The 12625-nt window shown below is 42.6% G+C and overlaps 1 protein-coding gene across 27 annotated transcripts in view; it reads left to right on the top strand.

Moving 5' to 3' along the window:
* FNBP1 (formin binding protein 1) overlaps nt 1–12625 on the top strand; it is a 96948-nt gene that overhangs the window by 32649 nt on the left and 51674 nt on the right. For all 27 annotated transcript variants that reach the window (XM_038156275.1, XM_038156279.1, XM_038156274.1 and 24 more), the window contains exons 3-4: nt 2115–2171; nt 4697–4844. In XM_038156275.1, coding sequence (XP_038012203.1) covers nt 2115–2171; nt 4697–4844 — 205 coding nt within the window. The remainder of the gene's footprint in view (nt 1–2114; nt 2172–4696; nt 4845–12625) is intronic.

Below are 12625 nucleotides of genomic sequence, written 5' to 3'. Positions count from 1 at the left end.
TGCGAAGGCAGAAAAATTGACTCAGAGTGAAAGGCAAATAGAAACACTCGTGGAGATGGGTGCTCAGAGTGGCACAGAATCTTTCCAGAGCTGGTTTTATTATGTGTTTGCTCCCTCTCTAATCATTGTTAGCACTGAAGGTGTCACTGTCACTGCCTCCTGGGCAGTGCTGCTGGTGCCACTGCACCAGGACATGCTGAGCTCCAGCAGTACTTCTGGATTCAGTAGCATTTGTGGGGGTTTTTGTGTGGACCTGGTTAAACCCCTGCATCTGAGTGTAGAAAATGGCAAAAAAAAAAAAAAAAAAAGAGAACTTAAACATATAGACTCAATTTGTGTGTTGTGTAAATTGAATAGAAGATAATGAAGTGTTTAACCCAGATGCTAATCCTTGGTAAGTGGTTTTTGTTTGTGAAAGCAGACTGTGGATTTTTAATTTTTTTTTTTTTTTTTTTTTTTTTTTTGCCTCAGCTCCGTAGCATTTCTGCACCTTTAAAGATTTGCAGGAAGCCAGTTGCTGTGTGTGTCAGAATTAATTGGGCAGCGTGACAGTGCAGGGAGATGGAGTTTTGACTGTGTGAAAATGCCTTATTACTGTAGCCTTCTGTGCTTTTTTTCTTGTGGTTTTTCCTTTCCCCTTCAAGCTGGGGCATGGAAGGAGGCATTCCCATGGCATACAAAGGGTGCTGTAAAATTTCTTTTCATCATGCAGAACAGTTTGCAGAACCCTTCCCATGCTGCTGTTTGGTGGAAGCTGCAGAACTAGAGAAGTTAATTTTTTCAGAGCATATTCTTGGAGAGAAGGCACAGACTGAGAGGGAGATACTCATTTGGATCTCTTCCAGTCAAGATACTTAAATTTTGAGGAACACATGTTTGTCTGTGCAAATCTGCCAGCGTTCTGGCTACTCCTCTGTTGGGGCAGATGCTCCTTAATTCCTCAAGGAGAACAAAAGGAATAAGAAATGTGAGATGGGAGGCCCTGCTGTCCCCAAGTCAGCAGTAAAACCAGCATCAGCAGGGAATGGGTTACACCTCTGAAAAAGCAGTTTCATTACAACTTGATGTATTCTGGGACTTGTCCAAAGAGTTTGGCATGGATAAGTTGATAAAACTCAGTCCTCCTTTGGACAATGATTCCATCAATACTCCCTGTGTGCTGCTCTTCATCACTGAAACAACCTTGTAAAACTAAACCGAACGGCTTCCCTTTCACAGCAGGGTGAGGCTGCCAGAGAGAACGGAGTAATGGGGCTCACTTGAGGACAGAGGAGCACTGAAAAGCCTTTAAAACTGGTCAGCTCTGTGCTGGTCACTGGTTGAAGGGTGTGCTGTGCTGCAGTGCAATGTGCATCCTGGTGCTGATAGGGGCAGGTGGGCAGCACACCTTCCCAAATCCCTGGATTTGCTGCTGATGAGAGGCTTGTGGGGCAATGAAAACCATGCTATTACTGTCAGATGGGCTCACAGCAAGCTTCAGGTTTCTTATTTAAGATACAATCACTCCAAGAGCATATTGGTGTTTTAAAATTAAATCAGTAGTTGGCTGGGGGATAATGAGATGCAATCATCTGTGCTAATTAGGATAATCAAATGTCACACTTCCCCCAGCATTAGTTGATAATCACAAAATGATCCCCCTTTTGCTATCTCAGTGCAGCTTCCCACAGCTTTGTGAAGGTTTTTTTTGCCTTCTAATCATCCTGCTAAAGGCAGGCAAACCTGCCTGGCCAAGAGTGTCATCTGCTGCTTCAGATCTCCCTTTCCTGGGATGACTCCTGCTCTGAAAGAGCCTCTCCTCTAGATCAGGTGAAGGAGATCAGTACATCAGCAGAACCACAACCCAGGTGTATCGACTTCATGACCTTAATTTAGTGACTTCTTGTGTTCAGAATCTGCTTCTTTGTTGTAGTTAGAGACTGGAGCACTGTGCAGCTCATTCTTAGAGTGTTGCTACAGCACAATCAAAGCCTGATTATAGTCATGCTTCAGGAGAGGTGTCTGCTCAATGCAGATAAAAACTCCAGCCTCACAGAATGTGTGTGCAGCTAAAGATCAGCAGTAAGCTTCAAAGGATATTTTAAAATTTTATATCTCTGTATTTTTAATTTTAGGAATCTTTCAAAGAAATACCAACCCAAGAAGAACTCCAAAGAGGAGGAAGAATACAGGTATGCTCATGATCCCCTGCTGGGTGAGCACACATTGATGGAGGAATGGCAAAGTTTGGGTCATCACCTAGGATGTGGCTTGTAAACACAAGATTTTAATGTCAAGTGCAAGAATATAGCCCTCACAGATGCAGAAACAGGCTTGTGGGGTTAGATACTAAGGAGTGTATTTGGCCTGTAACTACTCAGTTCCCTTATGTCGCAGTTTCTGGATGCCTGGGTTGGGGTTTTGGTTTCATTTGTTTTTTCATGCGCCTTAAAACCTTCAAGCCAGACTGATCCTGCTTCTCTGAACAACCAAATTCATATCTGCTTTCAGCAGGAGGGGTTGTTAATTTTAGCATGAAACTCAAGCACTCTGTGTATGTATTAAATGACTCAAACAGGCTGACAAGACAGATTAGTAACTTACAAAAGGAGTAATGTTCTAACACCACAGTGGCTCCTGCAGAGCAGGGTGGAGGGTTGTACTCCCAGCATCCTGGGGCTTGCTGCTGTTGAAGGATGTGGCACAGCCTCACCTGTCTGCTTGTGAGTCACCTGCTCACACCTGTCCCCATGGCAGGGGACTGATGTTGTGCTCGCAGGCAGCAGCAGAGAGCTCAGCTCCTTCTCTGAGCAACAAGCTCCAGGTGATGAGACACCACAGGTCCCTAAGAACACTCCTGCCCTTGGGGAGAATAAAGATATTCTTTAAGGAGAATTTTCTAGAAGATGAGCTTCCCACCAGCCTCTAAATCAGAGCAAGAACCTTTCCCCTTAGAGCACTGTGACCCCGGAGTTTCTCAACGTCAGGGTTTTGTAATGCAGCTCTGAAGGAAGGCATGGCAGGGGCTGACCCTCAGCCTGGTGTTCCAGGAGGCTGCTCTGCCTCTGGAGAGCCCAGCAGCAGCCTCAAACCCCTTGACCTTGAAATTTGACATGTTTCAAAAGAGTTTGGATATGGCTCCAATTGGATGATTATATTAATACAGATTTTTTGGGTCAGCCCCCCAAGCTGTTCTATACAGCTACTCCAGTGGCTTGTGTACCAGAGATAACAGGCTTTTTGCTTGCTTTTTAATTTATTTTTAGTAACATTGTTTGGGAATCAGTTATTTATGCCATTGTTTCCTGAGATATTGATATTTACACAAGGAAGATTATGTTACCAGCACAGTGGCTGATTTGGTCTGTACCCAAGATTAGGAATAAATCTGCCTTTGGATAGCTCTACCATAAATGGGTATTTTGAGTTTACTACAATGGGCCCATCCTTCATTGCTGAAAAAGGATATTGGAGTCGAATGATTCGATGTGATGTGGCACAGAAGATGCTGTGCATCCTTTGCCCTTTATAAATACAGTGTTCACCTCAGTGTAGTTACTTCATGTCTCAAAACAATGTCTGGGGATTTGTCATGCGACCTTTGGGTGCTTCAGATGCTGCTTGGAGACAACCTGGCTAAAAATCAGCTTTTTCAAGCTCATTGTCAGTCTCCAGTTCTGTGTTTTTTATACCTTGGGATTTTTTTGCAGCTGGGATTTCTCTCATTTCACATCTTGACTGTGAATGTTTCTGCTTGTAACATTTTTAGTAACGTAATGTTTTTAGTCCCTTTTAGTCCCCCCCCCTTTCTCCTGGTTTTATTTTCTTCTGATGCCTTTTTCATCCCTACTGGTACCACTCCATTCCATTTCCTCTAAATTTAATCTCTGTCTTTGCTTTGATTTTTCACCTTTAGGTGATGTTATCAGTGCAGGCCAATACTATTTTAGAATTAGAATAATAATACCAACAACAACAATAGTTTTTCTAGTGTGTAGCAGTGCCTTGCTGCTGGCTTCCAGCTGCCCAGCACAGCCAGCTGGGGTATTTAAATGCAGCTCTGTTGGCACTGGGCTGAATATACCAGTGACATAATCTGCTGCTTCAAAATTTGTGTGCACAGATGTTTCTTCCTTTCAATAACACATGGAATGCTGTATGGGAGATGATTTGATATGAAAAAATAAACCTTGTGATGGAAGGTACTAAAAAATATGGGTTAACAATGAACAGCTGGTTAGTAAACTCTACTTATTTGAAAACTTTATAAACTATATCTGATTTAAATCAAATTTACACTATGAAAAACTTTCTTTTCTAGGCTATGCTGGCCAAAATTTTGCTTGCTTAGACAGGATTTTTCCAGGTAGGATATACTGATGACTCTGTGCACTGAATTGTAGGAATTGAGAGAGTATAACTAGAAATGTTTGGTGAGTAGAGATTAGAAAACTGAAGCTCCAGAGCTGTGCTGATAAAGAACCTGGCACTCTAAAGTGGTGATAATTTAAGAGCCAGTGTCAAACTGTCTGAATTGAGATAGACTTATCAGACAACTGTCAGTGTGTGGGACAGGCTCCCTTTGGAGAAATTCCTTCCAGTGAATCTGTGCTAATTCATAGCAATGCTAAGTGCTTAAGGAGGTTCCCAGCTCCCTTTGCCGTGTGTCTGTCAGAAAAGAGAGACTAAAACCAAAATGCATTTCTGTCCTTTGCAGGTACACATCAACTAGAGCCTTCCTAGCCACTTTAAATGAAATGAATGACTATGCTGGACAGCATGAGGTGATCTCAGAGAACATGACCTCTCTGATCACTGCAGAGTTAACACGCTACGTGCAGGAGCTGAAACAGGAGAGGAAATCGGTAACCCATCCTTTTTTATTTATTATTCACAAGGGATTGCTATTTAAGACAGCTAATTAGTGGTAGTGGAGCTCAATGTTAAGTGAGATTTATTTGTAGTTAATAAACATGAGCTGTGCTAATGAATCAAGCATTAAAGAAGTGGGTTATGTGCCCTGGCCAAGTCGCTGAACCGTTTGAATCAAATGTTATAAAATCAGACAGGAATGCCTGCAGGAGAATCCCTCCTAAATAAGGTCAGAGACCCATCTGTGCTTAAGGCTCTGCTAGCCAAAAGCTTGCTTGGGGAAGAGTCCAGCAGCACTGTGTAAAGCCTGAAATAAACAGAGGAACTGCAGTGCTGAGGCTGATTGAGAGAATTATTTGGATTTTGATTCACATTTTTTGTGCTTCTCAGCCAGATCTGGCCAAGGGGACTCTTTAGAAATTATTTTAATAAGAAAATAGGGGGTTTGTCTTGTTTGGTGAAGGTGGGGAATGTGGGTTTCAAGCTGTTGTCCTTCAAGACTGGTAGAATTAATAGCTTCATGTTGGTGGTACTTTAGGGACCTATGTGCCTGCTACACTGAATGTTCAAAGCTGATTAATTTGCACATCACCAGCTCTGTAAAATGGATAGTTGAGATGTGATTTCTTTCCTTGCCTTGAACCCTTTTATCTCCTGGATGTGTGAGCATAGAAGAAGGATTCTAAGCACTACAAATACTCAGAGAACAGGTATAAAATGACTAAGCAAAGTGCAAAGGGAGCATCAGGGCATTATATTTCATTTCCAAGCTGTTGGTCTATTTTGGAAAGTGCAGAAATACTCCTGCAGAACTTACACATTTATAAATAGTCCCACTAAGCACTAAGCATGTGTTGAGGTGCTGTGTGGGAGCAGAGCCCTGGAAATCACCACCTTTTTCTAAGTATAGCATTAGAATGATAATTCTGTCAACAGAGGAAAAGAATATATAGACATACCTTTAATCTGCAGAATGGTGTGTAATCTTTCAGGGACAGCATGGAAAGATGATTTACAAATAGCTGTGATGAGAATGGTTTCTCAGCCCCTCTGTGACCTTGTATCCAGCGTGGATCTGTGCAAAAAGGAGAAAAAAAGGGGAAAAAAGGCAGCATTCTCACGTGGCATTTTTCTGCCAGCTCTTATTTCTACCTGGTTTTTTCAATTACATGGGTATATAAATTGATTGGAGTATGTATAGACATTCTGAGTACCATGGAAGAGGGCTCGCAATATTTCTTGTAAAGAATTTGAGCAGTAACTATTGGCTTTTTGTTTTGTTTGTAAACTTTTCTACTAAGTGTGGCTCATATAAGTAATGGGTGAAGGACAGGAAAATTAGTTTAATATTGGCCTGGTGATAAGAACATGGGAACAGCAAAAAGCAACTGGGTGTATTTACCTGCTGTTGCTGATAATTACTGGCCTTTAACAGAAAATAGTTGTCAGTCACAGTTGTTTTGTTCTTGCAACATAAATAGAAGCTTATAGGAATTAGGAATCCTTGTCTGGTTCCTGTAGATTTCTCATTCATGAGAAAACAGTGTTGAAAAGGAAACTGTTCCCACCCTCAGGCATTTTTCATACACGGCCTCTCACTTCATCCTGTAAAAGCATTGATCCTGCTGAGATCTGCAGGAGGGGAGGGTGGATGTTGTGTAAATATTACAGAGAGCTGCAGCTTAGGCAAAAGCTTTTATGATATCAATTAATGAATGACTTGGTATTTCCAGAAATTTTGTTGGCAGAGTTCTCGTGCTCACTGTTTGTTCTGCCATCAGCTGCTGTGCTCTAGGTCCAAAGAATCATTTGGATGAGCCACTCCTGAGGCTGGGTCCATGTGTAGGAGTTGGGAGACCCACATTCTTGTCCACTGAGTCTTGAATTAAGTCATTCAGGTGTCCAAATACCTGTAAAATTGTACAATTTTCCAGTGATTTCAGCATGGCTGTGGTAGATAAGCACCTTTACTCTTTTGGTTTTACTTTCCCATGTGGAAGATGGAAATGATACACAGAGGTGTCGTAAGTATAAATGTGTGAAAAATGAACTCAAGTCCAGCAGAAAGCGGTCAGGCAAATCAGAATGGGGTTGGAAGGGACCTTGGAGCTCATCCCATTCTCCCCCTGCCATGGGCAGGGATAGCTGGCCCAGCCTGCACCAAGCCTTGGCCAGCCTGGCATTGAACACTTCCAGGGATGTTTGGGCAGCCCCAGCTCCTCTGGGCAACCTGTGCTGGGGCCTCAGCACCCTCACAGGGAAGAACCTTTTCAAATATCTCTAAATACAGCTTGTGTTTCCATAGGAAACCCCTTTGATGCACAGGAGCGTTTGCTGGAGTCGTGGGCAGTGAGTGTGGCTGATAATCTTTGAACACGTGGGGCTGGTGCCTGCCTGCTCTGCTCTGTTCTCATGCTCATTTAGCTCTACTGATTCAAGTGGAATTACACCAGCAGATGATCGGGGTCACACAGTAATAAATCATTTCTTGGGCTTTCCTTGACAAGTGCGAGCCCCTGGCCTGCAAGTGGTGCAGAACTGATACTGTATCGTGCCTTCCATTGGTTTTATGCCGGGTAAAATTCATTTGGCATGCAAATTGTACATATGTTGGGTTTAGCTCTCTGAAAGGTGTGCTTGATGGCTGCCTATGTGATGTTTTTTCTGTAAAAGATAGTTGCTAGTGGTGAAAATAAGGAAAGAAGCAACTGATCAAACCCAGGCAGGACAAGTGTGCAGGTTGGATAAGTGGGACGATGTGCAAGGTCAGTGCTTTGGTGCTGTTGTTCAAAACAGAGACCTCCTTTTTCCTCTGTTCTGATTTAGAGCTTGGGTGAGTTCTGGGTTACCTTTACATTTTTTTAGATCCTGAGCTTTGTTGTGCGGTGGCTTTTGACCTTTAGAAAGTGGTTACAAAAAATCAGGCAAAGACTCCTTGTGTGAAACTTAAATATCTTTAAGAGCAAAGGTAAATCAATGACTTTATCGTGTTACACATTCCTCTTCCATAAGATTGCTCTCAGTGTTGTCACCGTCCCAAATGAGTTGTTTTGCCCTCACTGTCCCTAAAGTCAGGTACACACCCTGCCTGCTTTTCCCACAGTGAGAGGGAGAACTCCTTGTGTTGTTTCAGTTCTTCCCAGCTGCCCAGTGAAGTGAAACTATAGTGCAGTTCCTCACTTGAACTTCTTCTTGTACTCTCTTGATTTTACTGTGCCCATGGTCTCTCAGGAGAAATTCTCTTCCTCAGGGTCCTTGTTAGCTGGTTACAAGCTCAAATTTCAGTTCTGTGTTGTGTGAAGGGCATGTCCCATCCATGTTCCTCTTGAGGTTGTTGAGGTTAGATGCCCGTGACGGAATTGCTGTTGGAATATACCATCAAGTCACACAAATGAGATGGGAATCGCCTCTGAGTGGTTCGGGGAAAGAACTTGCTTCTGCAGTCATGCTTCATGTCAGCCCAATGTCACCAAAGCCTTACTTTGGGGTACCTCTCAAAGGTGTCGAGTTTGACCTGGATGATCTTGAAGGTCTCGTCCAACTTTGTGGTTCTGTGACCTGCAGTGTTACAAAATTGGCTCTTAATCTTGTCCATCTTTGACAAAAGAAAGGGTGGTGAACCTGTCATGTCAAGATGAGTGTTTGGACTTGGCTTCACAAGCACTGACATGTAATACACTTCTAGGTTGGAAATGTGTAAGATTTAGTGCAATACAACAGAAATGTACTGAGCCAACCATTGAGAATTTCTGTTTGCTGGCTTATTTTTTTCCCCTAACACTTCACGGGACATAGTTGATTTATACATCCAACTGTGGCTGAGGAACCCATCCAATTCTGTAATTTGGATAAAAATTTAAGAATCATTTCCTGGGGCCATTCTGATTTAGGTCTCTGGTCACAAACTAGTTCTGACTCACGGCCTCCTCTGGCAGCAGCTGCTCTGGGTAGCCACTGCTCATGGCAGCTTTGCTAAAAATGTGTTTGGGAGTTGTGAACTGTCTCTCTTATTACTGCTGCTGCTCTCACCTCTACCTCCACCTCCCCTTGGGGCTGGTCTGGCTCCATACAATCAAGCATGAAAGTCAGGTAGAAGCCAAGGGCTTTGCTGCAGACTGAACTGGTGCAGCACTGGGGATTCTGTGGTTGGGAGAGAATTTACCTGATGTCAATACATTCCATTTTGTGTGGGGATAGAAGGGGAACAGGGAATGAATGAATTTTTATGGGTACCATGGGGGCAAAACAGGTCTGGTTCTTTATGGTGGACCCTCCTTGTGTGCATTCATCCAGGGGGTGCCTCTCAGAGGACTTTCTGTTTCTTGTAGGCTCTCAGGTGTTGATGAAAAGTAAATAATTGGAGGAATTCTGTCACGTTCAGTCATTCTGAATAGTGCCCTGTTCTGCAAAGAGTCCTGTGGTTTTCCAGAGGATTTCTCCAGCGTGGAGCAGGCGTGAGGCAGGGTGGCAGCACACTGCCCTGTCAGGAGCACAATGGATTTTTCCACGGTGCATTTGGGATGTGCCTCAAGGTCTGTGTGTGTTTGGAGCACAGCTGTGCTTTGTGCTGCAGGGGCACAGAGAGACTTTGCTGCCTTCAAGTCACAAACCAATGGCCAAGTGAGGGCTGGGGAAAGGAAAAGAGGGACAGTGAAAGGAAGTGATTTGCCAAACTTCAGACTGATGCAATTTAAACCAAACTTTCCCCAACTCTTGTTTTGTGACTAACCCACTTCCAGCTCATTGCCCTATGAATGAAGGTCTTAATTTTAATCTAAATATAAAGGTATTTATGGGAATTTGTTGTGCTTGAGAAATACGCTGTACAACAGTCCTACTCTAAATATTCATCCTCTTTCTTGTGAGGCATTTCAGCTGTATTTCGTTAAGTTAGATTGTACCAGTAGAGTGTTAAGTGGTAATTATTAAAAAATTAATGCAGAAAATTAATTAGGAAAGATCATAATACATTCTGTGTTCTTATGGAGTGTTTGTAGGTCTTCACCAAATTATGGATAGTAAATGCAATGAAGCTGTGTTAAATACTGGTGTGTTATCATGGAATTGTGCTGTGAAGGGCTGTTCAGTGAGGGGACAAAGCAAGTGCTTATTATGGAAGTTTCCAAAGCACTTTTGTGTGGGAAACTAATACTAATATCCCACCCAACTGAAAGGTATAATGTGGCCTTTGGATTTAGCAGGATTCAAAGTTGAGACCACTCAACTTCACATCCTGCTCTCCCCAGTTTTGAATGGGTACATTGAACGATGAAATGATAGCCCAAATAAATAAATAGGCTTCTGTTTACAACATGAAAGAATCAGATTGGGAAAACAAAATCTGTTTACTAACAAATGTAGTTCCATTTTCTGTGAATTAGCCTGAATACTGCTCTGCACAGCGAGAGCCCTTTAGAGGGACAAGAGGAGAGATGCCTTCTATGAACAGTAACATTTCCTGCTCAGTGCATGACTGAGAGATGCCTGAGGGTGAGGGGGTTGAGCATTGGCCTTGGATGTATTTTTCCCTTTATGTTCTGTCTGTACAGCCACAGAGATTGGCCTGAAAAGAAAGAGCAGCAATGAAGCCAGATGAGTAGAGCATATGTGAACTGTGGAGAATGGTGTTCAACCAAGCCTGTGGTACATGTGGGCACGTTCAGCTGCCAGTTTTGCTGACATTTAATATTTAATATATCTGATGCAGGTCTTGGTACTTCTGTGTAGGTGAACGTGTGCATGAAAGGTACATGGAAACAGCTAGAAGTATTTCCTTGCACGTTGAGGCATTAACTAGTACATCTTCTAGGTTTTAGTTGTGCAAGTCTTCCACAGGAGTGTCACAGACCATTTGGAATGACATCTTTTAACTGTGGATCAGTGGAAGGAGAGCCTGGTGACAATGTTGGGAATGAGAAGAGGTGGAAGCTAGAGCAGCATGTTCCTCTAATTTCAGTAACGGATATACCATAGTTTTCACACCATAGTTTTAGTAGTAATGATGAATCTCCATTCACAAAGCCCTAGGTTTACTTTTGTGGAGCCCTTAGGCATAGGTGAGCTTTTAAGAACAAGGTTAGTCCCTAGGGATGGGTTGGACGAGGGTACATGATCTCCAAACAGCCTGTCACACCTGTGTGCTCACTGGTTCCAGGGCCTGCTGGCCTTGCTGCCCTGAAGGCAGATGGTTCAGCAGGACCTTCCAGGAGCTGGCCAGAGCAGCAGAGTGCTCCTGAGGATCCCTTAGCTCTGCTGCCACGGAGCTGTACTGGAGCTGCAGGATTGTCTCTGTGTCTGAGAAGAAGTTCTGAGTTCCAATTCCCAATATAAGGACTTCACCTGTCATATGTATCATGAAAATGACAAGTTACCATAAATATTACTGCCACAGGGTCTCTTAGGTTTGTGCCAGTCACCAGGCACTCACAGAATGGTTTGGTTGGAAGGGACCTTAAAGATGATCTCATTCCACCTCCCTGCCCAGGACAGGGACACCTTCCACTGGTCCAGGTTGCTCCAAACCCCATCCATCATTCTGTTGTTACAGCTCAGTAGCAGCAGGGGCAGCTACTTCAGGTTGTCATGTGCAGCTGATCTGGAATTTGAAGCCTGGGAAGCTTTGGTCCATAGTGCTTATTAAATAGAATTTCTTTGGAATGCACCACTCCAGGAGCAGATACTTCCATCAAATTAAGTTCAGCCTTGAACAGATATTTGTATAACTTGTTCCAGGCTTGACCAAGTTGATAAGTACTTGCTAAGAATAATGTTCCTATGGATATTGCAAAGGAGAACAGGGTGATGTCCCAACATTAAGTAGCTGATGAATATGTGTTAAAATAGTCATGAATTTCATGTCAACATTCACAGGACTGTCTTATGCTCCTCTTACTACAACTGAGAGAGATAAGACCTCAAGAACATGTTGCTGTTTTTGGAAACAAAGATTTCTTTGGAGGAGACTGTTTCCTGCCTTTGCAACCAGGAAAAGAAAAACATTTGACAAGGCTTTTTGCAAATGTTGCTGAGAAAATCGAGGAAAAAATAGTGTTCTCTTATTTCCGTCTCTGGTGTGCTTTAATCACTAGCCATTATTTTAGAAATCACTTGTAACAAAAATGGAGATAAGAGTTTGAATTGGAGGATGAAGTACTGTATTTATATTTATTATCAGTGTGAGCTGGGAGTACTTGTTACAGAAGCCAAAGGTAACTATTTTGTCAGTCTGTTTTATTATCTCACATGTAAATAGAAAAGAGAATGAAGCACCCTTGCCTTAGATATATTTTTTGAGAATTCTTGAAAAGGTTGTTGTAAATGAACCATATGCCATGCAATAAATTAAGGCTGTTTTTATGATTATTTCTAATCCAAACATCCTATAGGTGTACAAGTCTTTAGTTTAACCATGTAATCATCTCCTGTTTGTTGGAGAAAAGAAAAACAAGGCTGTCTTATTACAGCCTTTTTTAAAAAAGTTTCACAGGATCAATTTAGACAGAGCATAAGCAGCCCTGTTGTCATGCTGGGAATTTACATGTTTCAGGCAATTATTTAATTTTAAATTTCCCAGTAACTCCTCAGCAAAAGTACTGGACTGTGTTGTCCTTCATTAGATGCTTTTAGCAACATCTTTCCTCCTGCTCCTCTCAAAAGGTCAGGAAAAAAAAAAAAAAAGGATAAGATGCATCTTCTAACAAGCTGTTGTTGTCTGCTGGGTGAGCTCTGGGGCTGTGTAAACCCTCATGCATACCAAGGAAGTTTTGCAAAAATA

The sequence above is a fragment of the Motacilla alba genome, chromosome 17 (genome assembly GCF_015832195.1).
Source record: "Motacilla alba alba isolate MOTALB_02 chromosome 17, Motacilla_alba_V1.0_pri, whole genome shotgun sequence".
NCBI lineage: Eukaryota > Metazoa > Chordata > Aves > Passeriformes > Motacillidae > Motacilla > Motacilla alba.
The sequence above is the reverse complement of the archived record's forward strand: the minus strand, read 5'-3'. Positions and strand labels throughout refer to the sequence as shown.